We start from the raw sequence: 21,928 nt of genomic DNA on the forward strand, positions 1-21,928 counted from the left end.
TTACTCCATTTCATTTGGTGTATGGAAAGGAAGCACTATTGCTTGTGGAGGTACAATTGCCTATTGTGTCAAGATGCATGTTAGAGAAGTTGCTTGGGCAACCTGGTGATGCATTCAAAGAGAGGCATTTGAACATTATGGGCAGATGCAGGATAGGGCTTTAGCAAAGATAAATGAAAAGGTCAAAATTAAGGGTATCAAGAAGCATGACTTGGTTTTGCGCTACAACAGTAAGCTGGACAACACATTCCAAAAGAAGTTCCAAATTAAGTGGGAAGGTCCTTTCAAGGTAGTGGAGTGTTTTTCGAATGGTACATATCAGCTGGCTAACCTGGATGGTGATCTACATAAGTCAAGGGTAAATGGATTGCGTCTTAAATTATATCATTCCAGATTAATGATGGTGGAGCAAGATAAGCTGTCTTTGGATCAAGCAATGTTGGTGAAGGATGAGGAGACTTATGATGCAGCGAGTCTCATATCTCTTTTTGCTGCTGCTGATCATGAATGATCTAGCAGGCTAGGGGATGGGAAAATTATGTGAGGAGTTTTTTGGAGTAAGGGATTGCTCATATGTACATACCCATGCATGGTGCATCGAATAAAGGATTGCCCATTTTCCAAAGCCAAGTGGTTACGTGGGCCCACATGTGTACAGGTAGGACAACATATACATAGTGCATCGATTTTCATTATTACCAGTACCAGTGTGTTTTTTCTATAATAATGAGGAGTTGGTAGCACATAAAACTTCTCGACGAAGCTATCCGCGGGCCGACGACATGAGGTAAGCAGGTGCGTCAAGTGGCATCTAGTGGCGTCAGAAGGTCGAATGGGATCAATACTTGCACGTGGATAAGTACGGGCACAACGTGGATGTTTTCTTGTAATAATTATGTAGAAAGGTCATCATGAGGACCATATTTTGTGTCCACTTCATGTGGTGGCGGGATGCATTATTGGAAAAAGTTGAGTGCCAGGTGTGCGGATGATGCAAAAAGGAGACAACTATGCACTGCGAGGTCAGTTTTTTGGCCTGTTCGGGGTCCGTTTGAGGTCAACTAAAAGGCCAAGGGTGCCCAAGTAATAAAGCTAAGTGTGGGAACTGAAAAACCAGAAAAAGAGTGGAGAGAAGAGGAGAAACAGCCGAAATTGTGTTTTTGGGATTTTTGGAGCCTGTTTGACATTGTAGACTGGGGTTTTGGGCCGTTCTGGATGCGATGGCGCTGTCCATTTTGCCAGATTCCTCACTATTTTTTTGTTGTTTTGGCTGTGTAAGTTTCTCCTATGAGCGAAGCTTCTCCTCCAATTTGTGATTGTATCTGGCATATTTTACCCATATTGTGTGAGCTGTTTACCCCATTGGTGTTGGCCAAAGCTCAGTTGTATCTAAACATCAGAAAATCTCCTCTTTTGGGCTGAGTTTTTTGGGTGTGTGTGTGTGTGTCTCTCTCTCAGTGTGGAGTGGGTAAATGGGTAGTCTCTCTCCTCTCACTCCATAGGTGTGTTCCCTGTCTCGGCCAGGTAGGTTGTGTTAGCCGAGTGGTGCCCCATAGTGTGTGTGTGTGTATCATCCCAAGAGTGTGTGTCGGGTCATTATAGAGTCATTCTGTGTGTTTCCATCCTGCTCACAGCGTGTAATAAAGTGGTGTCCTATCCAGAAAAATTAGAGAAACCATGGTACGCATGAATGTTTCTACAATAGAAAACATATCAGGAAAAGACCATATGGACCTCGTGGAGTGCAAAATGTTCCACCACCTCCAAGATACCAAATAGGACAAAACAACGCAGTCCAAGGGGGGTACGGGGGACCTTAAACATTATTGGGACAACAACATCATTTACCGAGTAAAACAAAGCAATGGTGAGAATTTGACAGCGTGTTGAAGCACCTAAGAATCAAAAAATGATACAGGTAGTTTCATACTTTGAAGATTCAAACATTTGGCGATTCAAACAACACTTATGAGAGAGGGTTAAACAAAAGTGCTTATGATCCTGAAGGTCAAATTCCATGAATAGGTTTTGAGGGGATGATAGAACCATCGTACATAACACAATCAACAAAAAACCATTACCTGATTGATGAAAATACGCTCATGTTCATGGAAAATCAAAACTATAGACCTAGAGGATACCCTCCTAGAATAGGACAACCTATGGGAGATCCACAAGATTCCCAACCACCAGCAGGACCATGCTCTAAATGTGGAGGTGATCATTGGGCAAGAAGTTTTTCACACAAAGGAGAGAGTATCAAAATCTTCGGGTACTATGAGGGATGTACCAATACTTTCCAAAAAATATCAATAACAAGGGGAAAGCTACCATAAACAAAATCGGAGTTGTATCAAGATCAAGTGGATTAGAAAAGCGGAACCAAGGATTCCAATGAATGCTATAACAAGACATTAGGAAAGGGTGAAGTCTAGGAGGGCCCGTTTATCTACCATGAGATTATGGAGGTAATTAACATTCTAACAAATAGGTGTATGCCATGTGTTCAAGAATGGTGGGTGTGTAAGAGAGGTGTAAGAGTGGTCAAAGGATGCACTTTTCCCTCCCAAAAAGGGGGGTGAACAACTTATGATTTTTGGCCCTCCATAACTCCTACATACAATCTCCTATTTGATTGGAGACAATAGATCTCCTATTTGATTGGAGACTATAGATCTGTAATTTACACACTGACCTCTTTACATAGATATGTTACATGATATGGTTTTGCCTGCTAGATTTTCAATTACATAATGGGGGGAAAATATGAATTCAAATAAACTATCCATTTTGCCTGTTTGAATTCAAAAGCTTCCCTTTGATTTGTTTCTTAATACTAGAGCTTTTAATCCTTTAAACTGTCAAATAAAGAGGCCCTCCTAGACCGCATTCTCTTCCTAATGGCACAAGCCCAAAAAGCCGCAAGAAATATGCCCATGAGAGACAAAAACACCCCACCCAATCAAGCTGAAATAGAGAGTTTGTTGATTATTAGGACCCCCAAAAATCTTGGAAAGCAAACAGAGACAAGATGAAGGCCAAAGGGATAAATGAAAAATCGGCCTTAGAAACCAAATTGCAGTAAACCAGATAGCAATCGAGATTGGAACGGGACCATAAGGAAAAAACTATTGTAGCAAAACCATCAAATTATCATCGAGAGGTTTAGTAATTGGTGGACAATGTCTTTGATCCTTTAGATGAAAATTTTAAGGCTTATAAATCTAGGCTAAAACCCAAGAGCATAGATGGTTGACGTATCCTCATCCAGGGTATGAAAAAGAGAGCTTGCAAATGTGCAAGGATCTCATTCAAGTAGCCCAAGATCTCATGGAACCACATGTCCCGTATGCTCCAAAAATTGAGGCGTTAATCCGCAAAATAGTTAAGAAAATAGAGAATCAAGGTCTTGAAAATAGATACCAAGAAGAGCCAAAAGTTGAGGCACCATTAGATACAAGGAAAGTAGCCAATACCACAGATGGGTTGGGCTTACAAGCACTAATTCCAATTCCAAACGTAGAAGACCCATGGCCACACGATCTGTGGGAGGATATCAAAAACAGAAAAGATGGAAGTGCAAACCTTGAATCAACCCCTATCACCACGAAGATCAATCTGGACCATAAGCTGGCGACCATGAAACAATATCAAAATCTATAAAAGTACCATCTCAATGGAAATATCATCCTAAGATGATGGACCCTAAGACTCTTCATGATTTAATGTCATCTTCTATCCATTGTACGTTAACTCTATCTAGTTTACTGCAAATTGGACCTCATCTTTGGGAAGAAGTGAAAAAAATAGGGCTAATGAATCCACAATGAATCATTACTTCAAAAATATCAAACAACCAAATTTCTGAACAGAATAAAGCAAAACCTATAGCAGTAAATAAAGTGGGAGACTACTGTGAGGGAGAATAAGGAAACACCACCTACCCTGTGGAATACAAAGGAGTAAAGACAGTTGAGATATTAGATAGTGGGGCTGGAATTTCCATAGAAACCAAGGAGATGTGGGAAAAATGGAGAAATATTTCTCCAAGGAAAACTCGAACGAACCTAAAATTAGCAGATGGATACATGGAGAGACCGATAGGAACATTATAGCAAATCAATGTCCTCTAGTGACATTGCAATATGAACACACCTTTTCTATCATGAATTTTGGCAAGAGAAGCAACTTTGATATCGTATTGGGCATACCATTTTTGCATCAGCTCAAAATGGTACAAGATTAGGCATATGACTATATCTACTTAAGACACAAGAAGGTCACTACTAAGATAAGTGTCAAAGATCATAGTTATATAGATGTCGAATGAACCCTTGGGGAAGAGTTAAACTCCACACCTACCTCTCAACGAGGATCTTATTTCCTTGTAATCAATGCAAGCATGCTGTACAATGGACAAGACGCGTTTCTTTGTAGCACGTTTGCAAATTTGGCAAGTTTGATCCATCTATTATACATTGAACTTTTGCCAATTATAACTCATCGGACTCTGATGCTGGCCAACAGACAGCAATCTTGCAACCCAATAGACGTTGTGAGCGGGATGGAAACACACAGAACGCCTCTATAACAACCCGACACACACTCTTGGGAAGATACACACACACACACACACACTATGGGGCACCACTCGGCTTACACAACCCACCTGGCCAAGACAGGGAACACACCGATGGAGTGAGAGGAGAGAGTCTACTTGTTTACCCACTATACACAAAGACACACACACACACACACCCAAAAAACCTCAGCTCAAAAGAGGAGAACTTCTAATATTTAGAACAAATGAGCTTGGGAGAATACCAAGGGGGCCAAACAGCTCACACAATATGGGTAAAATATGCCAGATACAATCACAAACTGGAGCAGAAGATTCGCTCGTAGGAGAAACTTACACAGCCAAAACAGTAGAAAAGAAATAAGGAATTTGGAAAAATGGACAGCGCCATCGCGTTCGTAACGCCACAAATCCCAATCTACAATGTCAAAGTGCTCAAATCCGACCTCGGATGAGAAGTTTACGGTCAAAATAGGCTCCAAAATGAGCAAAAACACAGTTGCGGCTGTTCCTCCTCTTCTCTCCACGTTTTTTCTAGTCTTCTCTCTGTTTTTTTAGTTCCCACACTTAGCTTTATTACTTGGGCACCCTTGGCCTTTTAGATGACCTCAAACGGACCCCGAACAGACCAAAAACTGACCTCGCAGTGCATAGTTGTCACCTTTTTGCATCATCCGCACACCTGGCACTCAGCTTTTTCCAATAATGCGTCTCACAACCACGTGAAGTGGCCCCAAAAATTGGTTCTCATGATGACCTCTCTACATAATTAGCACAAGAAAACACCCACGTCGTGTCTGTACTTATCCACGTGCAAGTATTGACCCTGTTCGACCTCCTGACGCCACCAGATGCCATCTAGCGCACCTGCTTACCTCAGGTCGTCGACCCGGGGATAGCTTCCTTGAGAATTTTTACGCGCTACCAACTCCTCCTTATTGTAGAAAAACACACTAGTACTGGTAACGATGAAAATGGATGCACTATGTACACCTTGTCCTACCTGTACACATGTGGGCCCCACGTAACCACCTGGCTCTAGCAAATGGGCAATCATTTATTCGATGCACCATGCATGGGTATGAACATATGCGCAGTCCCTTGCTCCAAAAAACTCCTGACATAATTTACCCACCCCCTAGCCTGCTAGATCATTCATGCTCAGCAGCAGCACTAGTAGATGCTCATTCCACCTGGATCAAAAGGCCAAAGGCATATCGCTTGATTCACAAGAAGCATCATAACACCGCACCTACATTTGTCAACAATCAACCAAAATGCACCATATGCATATCCAACTAACACATCTGCCCTGTCTGGAGTTCCAAAAGCATAAATATTGCATGCCACATTCAACCCAACCGATAGAGACAACTCAAGTGACTCGTCACCTGGCATCTTGGATTCACCAGCCATAGCAACAACCTACAAATCATGCACCCAAGTAGCTAAAAGCATTGTGTGAAGGTAAAGTTGTTGATATCCAAAGCACAAAAGTATCCCCGCAGCACACATATCCCTATCATAGGCATCCACATAGCTGAGATTGGACTCATATATGCCAAACCCCTTCTCATCATCATAAGCATACTCATCATTACACATAACTTTATCCACATCATAATCATGGCTAGCACCACTATCCATAGCTTCTAGCATGGGTTCATCAGTCTCCAAGAATACAGATCCCTGCTCTAAACCACAATCATGCTCACAAATCGGTTCAATCACTACACATGCATCAAAATGTGGCTTCAAAACAGGCTCCACATCCAACAAATCCACAAAATGGTTCTCAACCTTGCCCTCTTCCGTAATTTCCAAGGAACTAGTATCCAAAGATACGTGCTCATCATCAATAACCTCAACCTCACACTCACACCCAGAATCACAAGGTACACAAGTAGCCAATGCATCCTCTTCAAGAATTTTCAATCCTGTAATCAAAGCATTACTCACCTCTTTAGGCTCTTCCATAACCTTGTCAACCTGCAAGACCTCTTTACGCTTCACAATAGACCTTGGGAAGAAACAATAAACATCATAGGATAGGCTACTTTTCACTTGCTTAGGCTTAACTTCATCTTCCATCTCAAATCCATCTTCCACATGCATACCTGTACTGATACCATGTTCCTCAAGACGCTTAAACTTCCATTCCTTGTGCTTTGCAATGCATACCGCATCTTCTAATGACTCGGGCCTCTTCAACTCAACCTCGAACCGCAACCAAGGTGACAAACCATCAACAAAAAAACTTTTCCTCAATGAACAAGGGGGGGTCTCATCCTTAAGAGCAACACACCAACGAGTCCATAAATCTGTAAAACCTTGTACATAGGCATCAACACCTTGACAAGAACCTTGCTTAAGAGCATTGAGCTCATTCCATACTGCATTTGCATCTTCAAAAACCTGGAAACGCTCTAAAAAAGCTTCTATAAACTTGTCAAGACTCAAACCATAAGAAGAAGCCACTGCTTCTTTAGCTTCCAAATCCATGAGCCAAACACGGGCCTCATCTTTCAAAAGCAATCAAAATAGCCTCAAAATCTTCTCCTCATCACACATATTGTTGCTTATGCATGCCACCTCGACTTGCTCCAGAAAGTCTTCCGCATCTTCACCACTTCTTCAATGAAATTCCGGATAAGAGAAAGCCATGGCTACCCAAGTTTAATGCTTTGAGAACCCCTTTGAATACACGTGCAAGAACCCAAAACTTTTGACTACCCAATCCCCAGAAATTTCAATGGAGCTCAGCTTTAGATAAGGACAAACACATGCACATCAAATGAGTTTTCATAGTTGATCATCGGAATTACAACAGGCAAAGGACATTCCAGGATCTCTCGTAATCTTCTTGGCCCGAACATAAAGACTATGCGTTGCTAGAAAAAAATCTTCCTGGACACATGAACATTTATCTGGATTCTTTGAGTTAAATGAAAAGGAGTGAATTGAGGTCCATTTTGATCATCCATTAAAGCCAACCATGAAGCTCCCAAGAAAGCACACCTGACGTATCCTTTGATTTTGCCAAAATTTCAGCAGCATAACAGCATAAATGGCTCAAAAGACCAAAAAATCAGCCATCATAACTTGGAAAAATTTTGACAGAGTTTCCCAAGAAGTAGAGCAGTAGGAACCCAAAATATAGATTGTATATGTATGCATAAACTGTCAACAATAGAAACCGAGCATCAAATAGGACTCACTAATACATAGCCTATTGCGAAGTCACGAAAAGGGTGCTCCAGCTGCCTGTATCACCGAAAGGATCTCCACATTGAGAATCCCCCAACTCAATAAAACCTCACGCTATCGACCCTCACACGAAGGCTAATGCAAATAGCGTATAGTCAAGTCTCAGAAATGACTATCTTCCAGACCAAGTCTCAGAAATGGCTGGGACTGCCAAATAAAAGCAAATATGGTTCCACAAAGGCATACAATGGTAGTTTCCACAAGTAACGTACAATCCAGCAGACAATGCGCTCAATCAGGCGCCAAGTGATGCATACCCACAACAACTGCAAGTGACACCACTGCTAGTATATCCCTGTACTCCAGCTACCTGTACCTGTATCTGAACCTGTAACCTATAACCTATAACCTGTAACCTGTAATCTATAACCTACAACCTATAATCCCGAATCTCGAAGCTTGAAGCTCGAAGCAGAAGGTACTCGAAGAAAATCCTCAGTGGGGGCACCAAAAGAATGTGAGCAGGATGGAAACACAGAGAATTCCTCTATAACAACCCAACACACACTCTTGGGAAGATACACACACACACACTATGGGGCACCACTCGGCTTACACAACCCACCTGGCCGAGACAAGGAACACACCGATGGAGTGAGAGGAGAGAGTCTACCCATTTACCCACACTACACAAAGACACACACCCACACACACACACCCAAAAAACTCAGTTCAAAAGAGGAGAACTTCTGATATTTAGAAAAAATGAGCTTGGGCCAACACCAAGAGGGCCAAACAGCTCACACAATATAGGTAAAATATGCCAGATACAATCACAAACTGGAGCAGAAGATTCGCTCATAGGAGAAACTTACACAGCCAAAACAACAGAAAAATAATGAGGAATTTGGCAAAACGGACAGCGCTATCGCGTCCATAACGGCCCAAAACCCTAGTCTACAATGTCAAAGTGCTCAAATCCAACCTCGGATGAGCAATTTACGGTTAAAACAGGCTCCAAAATGAGCAAAAACATAGTTGCGGCTGTTCCTCCTCTTCTCTCCACGTTTTTTCTGGCCCTCTCTCTGTGTTTTTAGTTCCCACACTTAGCTTTATTACTTGGGCACCCTTGGCCTTTTAGATGACCTCAAACGGACCCCGAACAAGCCAAAAGCTGACCTCGCAATGCATAGTTGTCACCTTTTTGCATCATCCGCACACCTGGCACTCAGCTTTTTCCAATAATGCGTCTCGCAACCACGTGAAGTGGCCCAAAAAATTGGTCCTCATGATGAGCTCTCTACATAATTAGCACAAGAAAACACCCACGTCGTGTCTGTACTTATCCACGTGCAAGTATTGACCCCGTTCGACCTCCTGACGCCACTAGATGCCATGTGATGCACCTGCTTACCTCATGTCGTCGACCCGCGGATAGCTTCCTCGAGAATTTTTACGCGCTACCAACTCCTCCTTATTGTAGAAAAACACACTAGTACTGGTAACGATGAAAATCGATGCACTATGTACACCTTGTCCTACCTGTACACATGTGGGCCCCACGTAACCACCTGGCTCTGGCAAATGGGCAATCCTTTATTCGATGCACCATGCATGGGTATGAACGTATGCGCAATCCCTTGCTCCAAAAAACTCCTGACAAAGTGTTCGCAGGCGCTTTGGTCAAGCAGCATATGTAAGGCCACAAGATGTAGCCTGTGACAACTCGGGGGAGGATCATGCAGACCACATTCCCAACGAGGCAATGTTTGAGCCCAAGATCGAGCCCAAGATCGAGCCCAAGATCGATGAAATGATCGAGACAATCATGGATTCAAAAAGGCTTATCTATGATGATATGAAAAGTGAAGCCGATATGCCATTGTATGATGGAGCAAGTGTGTCTAGATTGAAGGCGCTCCTGGTTCTTCTCAATATGCAGACAAAGTTTAGATGGAGTGACACTAGTATCACAACGCTTTCCAGGTGATCTATTACAATTTGTTTACTTTAATAAAAAACTCTAGATGTATAATAATTTGATAGATTTTAACACAATTTTACCGTATGTTTTTTGTTGTGTAGATTGCTCAAAGAGCACATACTGCCAGCTGATAATGTGATGCCATATTCCAGAGAGGAAGCAAGAAAGATTTTGCAAAACTTGGGGATGGATTATAATACAATCCACTCTTGTCCTAACGACTGCATTCTTTTCAAAGGAGAATACATAGACATGGATAAGTGTCCGAAATGTTATTCCAAGAGATATCGAGTAGATCTCCACAGAACAAAAATTCCACAAAAGGTTTTGCGACATTTTCCTCTGCTTTCTTGCATCAAGCATTTCTTTGAATTTAATTCCATGGCCGCCCTAGCATCATGGCATGATGAGAATAAATCTTCAGATGGTGTGCTATGGATCCCTGCAGATTGTGCAGCCTAGAAACATATAGATGAAACATGGTCGGATTTTTCTAGGGAAGCTCGAAATTTGCGCCTAGGCTTGGCTATGGATGGTGTAAATCCATTTGGTCAAAGATCAACATCTAATAGTGTATGGACCATTGTCATCGTCAACTACAACATTCCCCCGTGGTTGACTACGAAGAAGGGGCACCTATGGCTAAGCTTGATTGTGCCGGGGCGGTATAAAGTGAAGAATATGGACGTGTATCTTCGTCCACTATTGGAAGAGCTACAACAATTGTGGATTGGCATAGAAGTGGTGGATATGAGCCAACACACAGGTTGACGGAATGATTTGATCAAAGGCATTCTAATGTGGACCATGCATGACTATCACAGACTAACAAAATGCTCGGGTGATTTACACTTAAACTCAAACACTGTAAATCTTGGTTTTTCTCAAGATTATCTATTATCATGTGTATACATGCAGGGCTTCAAACAAGCGGATACAGAGCATGTGTCACATGTGGACCTAGACTGAATGCACGTCGGGCGCCCTCATTGAAGAAGCAAATCTACGAAGGTCATCAAGCGTATCTTCTAGAGAATCATGTGTTACGCGATGAATTTTTGGCAAGAGATCCACCGAGGATGTCTGCACAAGCACGGTTAGAGCGGAAGGAGATATGTGATGATGGTTTGTCTCGAGGGATGAAGAGACTATCTCTATGGTATGAGTTACCATATTGGCTCCGACTCATGATCAATCACTTGTTCGATCCAATGCACATATTCAAGAATGTGGGTAATCTACTATGGGACCATCTCATCGGCAAGAAAGATACTTTGGGAGCTAGGGTTGACCTTACAAATGTGGATTGTATGGAGAAATATTGGCTGCAGACAGCATCCAATGGATCGATAAAACTCCCTAAAGCGCCATGGATTTTCACAGGAGACCAAGAACACAAAGTAGAAGAGACCATTCAATCTTTGTGGACCCCCACAGGCGTAATGCACTCGCTCCAAACGTGTTTTACCAAAGAAGGAAAGCTTACCGGTTTGAAGTCACACGAGTGGCATAAAATGTGTCAGGTAAGTTCATAGTGGAATATACCATAGTGGGAATTGTGTAACAAATTTTTGTGTGGACTTTAATATCATTGTTTCACTTGTGTTTTGCAGCTTATTTTGCTGGTGGTCATTGAGGGATGTTTGTCTCTTGACGTCTATAGCACAATATACAAACTTGCGAAGTTGGTGCAATGGATCTCACAAAAGGAGATCAACATAGACTCCGTACCATTCGCCAAACTAAACGCTCCGGAGGTTGTGTGCATGTTTGAGAAACACTTTCCTACTACCATGCTAATCATTCAGGTGCATATTCTTGTTGTCATAGTTGATGAGGTGGAAATAGTTGGCATAGTACATTCTAGATGGATGTTGTTTATAGAACGTTTCATGAAAACTCTCAAGGGATATGTGCATCAGAAGGCACGTATGGAGGGTATCATGGAAAAAGGTTGGTTGGTATCAGAGTCTCTAGTGTACATTGGAGAGTGGCTAGATGGATTTGATAAAGCCCCATACACGCTATGGCGAACCATAGATGATGAGCGCATATCTGGGATTCTCATGTGCAATCTCGGTGTTGAGAAGAAGATAATGGAAGATCTAGAGGCTAAAATCAACCAATTTTGCATGCTTCACAATCCAGTAATGGAAAAGTGGATTTCACAATATGAGGATGCAAAGCAAGAGCGACAAAGGGCACGAACTGAGTGGAGACGGGGAAGACGACCATTGATTCACTATCCGACGGGTCTGGAGAGCCTACAAACATTCATGAGCTTAAGATGGTTGCACAACCAATTGAAAAGCGCACAACAGTGGGGTGAAGAAGTGATTGAGGAGGAATGGGAGTACTCTCAGGGTTGCACGACCAAGGTAAGTTTGCAATGTATGACTAGTGAATTTCTAGATGTTTGAACGGCCACTCATAATCTTTGTTGGTTGTAGTATAAGTCATACACAGTAGAATGGTGTAAAGGACGACATTTAAGGGTGGAACGGATCGATAAAAAACATTTTACTCAAGATTGTGGAATCATGGAAAAATTTGAACAGTCTAGTCAACGACAGTCCTTTGATGCAGATCCTGTGGTGGCGGAACTCACTTACTTTGGCACACTACAAGAGATTTTGAGGATCGATTATAGAGGATTTTTTGTCGACTTGTTCGACGTGCAATGGTTCAAGATAATCATGGAGGGTCGCAATGCTACTACGCACAGAGGAGAGTCTTGTTTTCTTGAGGTGGATTCAACTAAGAAATGGAATGACCTAAGAGACACTTTCGTACTGCCCGAGCATTGTGAACAAGTAAGTATGTAAATAGTTAACATCCAATTTTAGAAGTTATGTGCTTGGAAGCTCTCATGTAAGTTATGTGGCTTTGGTAGGTGATATTTCATCCCACAAAGTCTGCATCAAACTAGTGGTACGTCACAGAGGAGCCTCTCATAGTGCATGGACGTATGAAGGCTACCATGTGCCAATCACAGCAACACCAATGGAGGAGATTGGAGAAGATGTTCAGTCAGAAGCCGCTGAGCTGGTGCCAGACGAGCATCAAGCTGCTACTCTCTATGGGGTGCACGTAGAGGATCTACAAAATGAAACGAAGGACATCTATGTAAATGGAGATCTCTATATAGATATAGAAAGTTATACTAAGCTTTGGGAGGATGAGAGAGATACCTCTTAAAGCCATAAATATTGTATTTGAGCAATCTAGCTCCGTTTTATATATAATGTATATTGTATTCACGTGGATTTTTTCCCATTCTCTCTATATGTTGTTAAGTATGGAGCCTGATTACCCTTGTAATTTTATGTGGTAAAAGCGCACATTTGTAAGGCCCCCATTATGAGGAGAAGCCATCGTGCGTGAAGGAAAATCACTCACCGGAAACCAAAATTTTCACGAACAAGAATCAGGGGCAACTTTAAAGGCCTCGGAGGCGGAGGCCCCCGAGACTTTTTTTTTTGCCGGAATATTCTTTTTTGCCGGAATATTATGCCCGGACGGCGGCCGAAAAGTGGTCGGAAAACAACCGGTCGGTTGGCCGGTGGCCGGTAGTCAATGGCCGATGGCCGGTGGTCGGAAGTCAATGGCCGGTGGCCGGTGGTCGGAAGTCAATGGCCGGTGGCCGGTGGTCGAATTCAAAAGCGGACTTGTCTTCTCAAGGGCGGCCACACATGGGCGGATTGGAGGGTCCGATTTGGACTTATTTGCACAAGGGCGGCTACACATGGCTGTCTCTCATAAGAGAGGGCAGCCCTTTTGGCCTATAAAAGAAGGCCATTTCTACACACATTTTCATAGTGTGAAGTTGATGCAACAAGGTGAGTGTGAGGTGGTGAGAGTGAAGCAAGGCGGGAGCTCCATTAAGGGTATAATCCCTTTGTAAACTACTTCTTGTTTTGAAGTACTAAAGCCATTGAGTGGCTGCTTTCCCGTGGACGTAGCCCACATTGGGTGAACCACGTATATCGTGTGTACTCTCTCTCTCTCTCTCTCTCTCTCTACTCTATAATCTCGTGTATATAAATCTTTCTCTCTCCATTAAGTAATCTACTCAATTATCTATTTAGCTACGTCTTATTTCCTAACATATGCGTCATTGCGTCATTGTCTACACAGGAATCCCTCCCCCTTTATGAGTCCTCTCTCTCTCTCTCTCTCTCTATCTCTCTCTCTACTTGTCCATGTTTTCTTCTCCATTCATTCAATATTAAGTTTAAATGTTCATGTGTTTAATGCAGGTATGAATGATGAGGAGTTTCTTTCTTCTTTGTCACCCCAACAGAGAGAGTGGTACGTGGAGCGTCATCGCTCTGACGCACCATCAAGCGTTCCTACTTCGGTTGCGTCCCCGTCTGTTTTGAAGCATTCAGCATGCTCTGAAGCTTTGGCGTTGACTAGATGATCTTCACACTTGTCTCGTCGTTGGTGCTCTAGTGGTGGCAGCGGTGGTTGTTGTGGGGATGACACCGCCGATGCCTCGACACCGCCTTGTGTTCAATGAGGCTTTTTACCCTCCCCTTCTTTTTACGACGCAACACCATCCATGACATCACCATCTACACCAAGTTTTATGCAGCTGATAGCCGTTCCTAGTGGCTACACACCACTAGCTACTCCTCCGGGAGTCACTCCATTCGACACTCCCCACTTCGAAGCCCACACTCTAGTGGAGACACCTAACATCCATACTCCTGTCAACACACCACTAGAGACCCCTCCCAGGACGCCCACGTTCACACGTCATCGGCGAGAGAGTTTGTCTTACTCCGTCGACTTCAGCGGCGGCATCATCTTGGATGATGAAAGCAAGAAGGTGATCTCGCGCATGCGCGGTCTTTGCTCTCATGCATTTAGAGACTACATACTAAACACTTGGAGTGAAGTACCAGTGATTTAAAAGGCAGAGTCATTAGCATGCTTCATGACGAGTTTCCCGTTTCAACAGGGGATCACCGCTTCAATGAAGACGTGATGAAGGTTCGAATGCATGAATACTGCAAGCACAAGGATTCCAAAGTGCAAAAAGCAATTAAGCATGGGTGGAACAGAATAGACTAGTTGGCCAAAGAAGATTGGAAGAATCCAAAGAAAGTAGCGCGCGAGAGTCCCGACAAGTGGAAGAAACAAAAAGAGGCATCCGGAGTGCGAGTAGAGGCAGGGAGCTTACACCACTTCCTTAAGTTTTGTTTCATTCCGACTTTGTTTGGATGCCGAAAAGGCATGATGAGCTAGAGAGGTGAAACTGGACATAGGTAGATTTTCAAACTAGACAGTGATAGATTTTCTATAGTAGTCAATTGCATAGTTCTGTAGGTTCACTTCTTGAGATTAACAACCTTAAAGAGTCTTTGTACCCCATCTAGAGTTGCTTCCCTGAGTATTGACATATGTTAATGCTAGATAGCTATGCTAGAGACGTTTGTCGCGACAACCACGCTCTGAGTGGGATGGAAACACACGCAACGCCTCTATAATGACCCGACACACACTCTTGGGATGATACACACACGCATTATGGGGCACCACTCGGCTTACACAACCAGCCTAGCCGAAACAGGAAACACACAGATGGAGTGAGAAGAGAGAGATTTCCCACTTGCCCACTCAACACTCATACATACACATTCACACACACACTCTCAGTTCATCTCAAAGGAGGCAAATTTCTGTTGTTTAGACTCAATGAATCTCAGCCCAACACCAATGGGGCAAATAGTTTACACAGTATTGAGGAAATACACCAGATACAACCACAAAGTTAAGCAGAGGCTTCACTCACCGGAGAAGATTACACAGAAAAAAAAGCAGAAAATCTGTGAGAAATTTGGCAAAATGGACAGCACCATTGCGTCCGGAACGCCCAAAAACCCCAGTCTACAATGTCAAAGTGCTCAAATCCGACCTCGGATGAGCAGTTTAGGGCCAAAAAATGCTCCAAAAACAGCAAAAACACACTTGCGGCTGTTCCTCCTCTCTTCTCCACGTTTTTTCTGGTCTTTTCTCTGTTTTTTCAGTTCCCACACTTAGCTTTATTAGTTGGGCACCCTTGGCTTTTTAGATGACCTCAAACGGACCCCGAGCAGGCCAAAAACTGACCTTGCAATGCATAGTTGTCACCTTTTTTCATCATCTGCACACCCTGCACTCAACATTTTTCAATAATGCGTCTCGCAACCACGTGAAGTGGCCCCAAAAGATGGTCCTCATGATGACCTTTCTGCATAATTCTCACAAGAAAACACCCACGATGTGTGCGTACTTCTCCGCGTGCAAGTATTGACCCCATTCGTCGTCCTGACACCACTAGATGCCATATGACGCACCTCCTTACCTCATGTCGTCGGCCCGCAAATAGCTTCCTCGAGAAGTTTTACGCACTACCAACTCCTCATTATTATAGAAAAAACACACTGATACTAGTAATAGTAAAAATCGATGCACTATGTACATGTTGTCCTATCTGTACACCTGTGGGCCCCACGTAACCACCTGGCTCTGAAAAATGGGCAATTATTTATTTGATGCACCATGCATGTGTATGTACATATGCGCAATCCCTTGCTCAAAAAAATCCTCACAACACTAACACATCCCACTATATATATTTCCCTAAAGACTTGCCTCTTTATATTCACATGGTATTCACTATAGCCACATGGGCTTTGATCCTTTTCGCAGATATGATTCAAATCACTTTTTAGCATCATGCCACCTTCCCCTTTTTTTAGCCTACAAATGGCCACTATGCAAAGCAACTATCACTCTCAAAGTCTTATTATGTTCACGTCAATATGAATGCTTTCCTTGTCTATACACCATAGATTATCATAAATGAAGTTTAGTTTCTCTTGAAAAATTGCCAAAAATTTTGTGTTGTGGGCATGCCATTATTTTGATAAGGCTAGAATCTCCCTCCCTCCCTCCCTCTCTCCTTCACACACACACACAACCCTTCTCTCCTATAGACGTGGAAATGCACACATGCACCACATGCAAATGTGCTCTCTCTCTCTCTCTCTCTCTCTCTCTCCCCCCCCATGTGTGTGTGTGCACACGCATGCATGAATTTCTATTCATGCGAAGCTACATTATCTCGTTTTTTGCTCAAGGGATTAATATATATTAAAGACCATACACAATAGTACCTGCAACAACAAAAAGTTCATCGTGTCGATTGGGACTGTTATCCGATTGACCCGTTGCCTCGCTTGTCTTAGGTGTGGATGCTCCACTATCATTGCCACCTATCCTCTCCACCCAATAGTAGAATAGTGCAGAGAGACCTTCTTCAAGCAAGTTTCGATCATCTGCACCCTCCACCACAACTCCAAATCCGAATCCATTTCTGATTTGCCTTTGTATGGTGTCAAGCATGTTATTGAAAAATACCTATGAAAAAAAGGATAAAATGGGGATTAGTCTACTGTGGCAAAACTTAAAGTGGGTCAAAACTACTTAAAACGATGAATCAATTTTACTAACTTCGTTGAAGAGTGATCATACGATATATTGCAAAGATTACCTTTAAGCTAATATATTCATATTTATAATGAAATTTTGAGCTTCTATATGCTAGAGTAATATTGACCATGATGATGATGATGTTTGTGTCCAATGTATATGTGTGGGTGTGCGTATGATAGCTGGGGAGAGAAAAAGTGACAATGCCTCGACAAGGTCGTAGCCAATGATTGCGCCAACACCTTCTCCAAAGCAACGACCAGTATTGTAAAGTGTTAATGTAGTATGAAGGCGTAATGAATTTGTGATGTCAGCATCTATGGAAGATACAAACCCTTCTGAATAATATTCATCACTGTCAATAGGTGCAGTCATATAGTCCTCAATGTCATCAATCGCACCTTCTTGTGCCTGCACAATAAAGGTTCATGACTTTAATAATGGCGAGGGCACATTTGCAGAAGCAAACTTGAACTCTCGCTTGATTACGTAAGCTAATGCTGATTGCTAGTCTCAACTTTGTCAAGATTGATATAGTTGGCAAACATAGTTATCTACCCCCGCTCCATTCAGAGCCACATATTCATGTAATTCAGAGCCAACCAATCTTTTTTAATATAATTTATGCACCACATACTAAAATCCACACACTTTTGTAGACATGGTAGTAAAAAAACTTTTTTTTTGTAGACATGGTAGTAAAAAAACTTTTTTTTTGTTAAATAATAATTCTCAAAACATCTTTGTATTGTTTTTCTTATGAAGTCTACCCCTGGAACACTATGTAAGTTGGTAGAAATCCATTGTGATTTTTCATTGGTATTCTCTATAAAAATGATCCAAAAAGGACACTGTATCGTCCAGTTGTGGAACCAAACTAGCGTTAAATAATAAGGTGAAAGGTGTACATTGCACATTATCATTTGAAAGCAAAATAAAATAAAAATAAATAATCATAAAATATTTCTATAAAAAAAGACTGTACTTAAATATTAAGATGAAATGTGTACAATACAAATTATCATTTTAAAAAAAACATTGAAAAACTAAAACAAAATCGTGCGTTCATAAAAAAAGATAAATTTAATAAGCATAGTTTTAATGAAATGAAATTTTGTTAAGTCATTAAATGAAAAGATTCTTTACAAATCAAAATATTTTTAAAAACCATTCAATCAATACTTCCATGAATACGTTTTTTAAATCTTTTGTTTTCTAAGTCTTTTTCTTTTTCTAGCATGCTTATTTCCAAACAAAAAAATTGCAATTATGAAAAATAACATTTGAAAGTACATGAGAAAAAGACTTTTAGAGGGACACATGTCAAACACAAAAGTTGAACGATTTTCACCCATATGAATACTAAGACATGTAGCAAGCCAAAAAAATTTACATTGTTCACCGCAAGCAATATACATTCGTGCCATGATAGTCAAAATTACAACAAGGTCCAGCCAACCTAACTATAGGCAGCCTTTTTTTTTTGTAGCAATGCCCACACATCTAGTGGGAGGTGATACAAAGTGTGTTGAGGGGCTTTTCTCAGTATCACATGGCCGCACTCAGGTGAAGGAGGACAAGTACTCAACCAATGAAGCTAACTCTTACCAACTAACTACAAAAACTTAAGACAATACAACAAATGGCCACACAAATAATTAAATTATTGGGGTAAGATTTTGCAAGTTTTTTTTTTTTTTGGGGGGGGGGGGGAGGGGGGGATGGGGGTGACTATAACAAATTCCAGCTCACATAGCGCAAGCCACCTTTGCAATTAAGGTGGCCAATGGTGCGAGCACGCATGTGCAAGCTAGGTCGATGGTGGTTGATAGGCGATGGAGGCAAGTGACGGGCAGGTAACCAATGGTGAGGAATGCCATGGTGGCACCTGTCCCATAAGTTACACATGCTATGTGAGTGCTCATGCAAGGCCCGGCAATTGGGTATTGCGGTGGACATGTGAGCGAAGTCAAGCACACATGATGGCTTTTCTTGTACAATTTTTGTGGCGTGAGAGGGTGGATTGGTTGGCACATGAACCTTTGGCATTCACCCAGGAGTTTGTGTGTTTGAGTCCGATTGTTTTCTCAATTTCAAGGGGTGAACCAGTAAAGATTCTCGAACGGTTCTCCCCAATGGAAATCAGGAGCACAGTAAGCACATTAGAATTTGAGTCGCCTTCGATAATAGCGCCTTTTGTTGTTTTTTTAAAAACAGTAATTGAGTCCATCTTCTCTTTTTTTTTGTGCAAAACTCACAATTGGGAGTGGATAGTATTAAGAACATCAGAAATATACACCAACCTCCAGCTCAAATCGAGTCTTGAGGGTCAAAGGTGACAAGTTTTCTGCTTGATAGAGAAGCCACAACTACTCCTAGGCTTTACTTATTACAAGATGTCATCATGACATGTATTGTTCTAGATCATTCCTCTGAGGCTTGTTTGCCTCCGATCCTGTGGATTGTCACTCTACTCTCTTGTATGATTTCACAAAAGCTTGCCACAGCCCGATCCCCCTCAAACACGCGGCGGTTTACTGCTTGCCAAATATGGTGAAAGAAGTAAACATACAATTTTTTACAATAGTAGCCAATATTTTTGCAAAATTGCACTATTTTCCATGTATTTCAAGCTCCTTCTTCCCATCCCCTCAACTGGCTACTTTGGGGCTCAAGCCTAAGTCAAGACACACTTTTCTTGAACATTGGATGTGTCACTTCTTTTGGATAGGTTGTCTTCACCCTAACAGAGAGTCAATGCTTGGTAATTCGACACCCTTTGAACAAGGTCCCTTCTCCGTCCCACGTGACTAAAGAGAACGAGGTCTTCAATGAAGACCCCCTCATCGACGTCAGGCAAGGCATGTGTGCACCTTGAGGAGGATTGACGCCCAACAACAAGTGAGGTCAACGCCCCTCTGCAATTTGAATCCATTACCTGGGCCTTGACAACGCGATGAGCTAACCATGCTCCACTTTTTCGTGAAAATCGTGTGTCTTGTTTGTAATCTTTACACTATTTTATGGCATACTAAAGGGAATTCTTTTGCCTTTCCCTATCATCTCAATCGGCCATTTTCAATTTCCAATCGGCTCAAGGCTAAGCTACTTGAACATGGCTGATGAAGGGCATGTCGGCCATCGAACACTTCTAGTAGTGATGGGTGTGATGTTTAGTAGAAGGCACTTCTTTCTTTTTTATGTAAACTATTTCAGTTCTAAATAATATAAGTTCCTAGAGAGGTGTATAGAGATAAGGGCACATACCCGGGATTTATTCATATTAGGGCTCGATCGCCTTGGGAGGGCTATATAATCGTCCATCTCCATTTCAAAACCGATGGCTATAGAGATGACTTCTTGATTTGACTGAGTGAGGAGACAGATGTTGAGCATCTTCTTACTATTCAAGAGGCCCCGTAAGTCAACTTGTGTGAGGGACTGAGAACGAAAAGGTTGTGACCATTTCGAGGCTCTTAACTACTAGGATTAGATAGGCAGGGAGAAAAGAGCCAGTGACTGGTGACCGGGCAAGAAGGTGGGCAATGGGACCACACGACCAGGTCCTTAGCTATGTTTAAGTATAGCTAACATTACCCCATAGCTGATGAGCGATGGTGCCATAAAACCTCAAGAAATGCTTCAATTTGGTGTATACGCCAGTAATCTACAAAGATAAAAGGACAACCTTCCAAGCCAACAGGGGGTCTAAGGTAGTGGTGACGCGAGGCATGGTTATCAATTATTCTACTGATAACAGACAAGGTTTCGCGCTAGAGCTAAGCAGGACCAACTTTCTGCGCTTCACATGCGGTACGTAGCAGCCGTGAGCACGACCATCTGCAGGCGATCCTTTGCTGGCAGCGATCACAACCTCCTATTGGCGGTCGTCAACACCAACCTCCAACCTGCACCTCAAGTACAGCGGCAAGGAATTAGAGATCGGGCCTGAAAATGTTGCGAGAGACAGCATCATGAAAGATGTGAAAAAACACATGATGAGAATTATGAGGCCCCGTAAATCAATTCACACCAAAATATGCAGGCTTTATATTATTACGTCAGCGTCGAACTCTCCCGGCCGCCCCTCCCGGCTGCTGAGCGCTTGAGCTTGCAATATTAACAAAGGGATCAGCATAAGCAAACTACAGCTGCGTGGACCTGCCATGATCGGGATATTCGCATAAGCAAACTACAGCTGCGTGGACCTGCCCCCGAGCTGGCTCTCCTTCCTTTTATTTTTATATATATATATATATATATCTATATATATGCTATGATGCAACCATATCCAGAGTCCAGCAAAACGATTCCTTACAATAACAAGGCGGTCTCTTGTCCCCTTTCTCCTACCGTTCTTAGTTTCCTTCACCAAACAAACAAAAATGACGACATCCCCCAGGGCTGGAAACATTTTTTGTGGACCCGCATGCATATGAGCAAGCTAACTCTAAATTTGAGAGGGATCATCACGTTACAAATGTTATATTATAACTAAAAAACTTATAATTTGAATTTACTTGAGAACATTTTTGCTCAAATTTGAGCCGTCCATTTTTCATTTTGAACAAGCTTCGGATAAAGCGAACCTATATTTTCTAGAGCCCTGCTATCCATCCTATTTTTCCTCATTCAAAAATGGGACCCAAGTCTACCTTGATTGTTTAAATATGCAA

The 21,928-nt window shown here is 42.2% G+C and overlaps 1 protein-coding gene across 1 annotated transcript in view; it reads right to left on the reverse strand.

The window, feature by feature from the left end:
- LOC147420975 (uncharacterized) overlaps window positions 1-21,420 on the reverse strand; it is a 38,574-nt gene extending 17,154 nt beyond the window's left edge. The window contains exons 1-3 of the mRNA XM_086505184.1: window positions 21,313-21,420; window positions 17,460-17,663; window positions 16,937-17,180 (exon numbers count right to left, since the gene is read on the reverse strand). Coding sequence (XP_086361310.1) covers window positions 16,937-17,180; window positions 17,460-17,663; window positions 21,313-21,420 — 556 coding nt within the window. The remainder of the gene's footprint in view (window positions 1-16,936; window positions 17,181-17,459; window positions 17,664-21,312) is intronic.
- Window positions 21,421-21,928: the final 508 nt, after the last annotated feature.

The sequence above is a fragment of the Adiantum capillus-veneris genome, chromosome 28 (assembly GCF_014529385.1).
Source record: "Adiantum capillus-veneris isolate H3 chromosome 28, ASM1452938v2, whole genome shotgun sequence".
NCBI lineage: Eukaryota > Viridiplantae > Streptophyta > Polypodiopsida > Polypodiales > Pteridaceae > Adiantum > Adiantum capillus-veneris.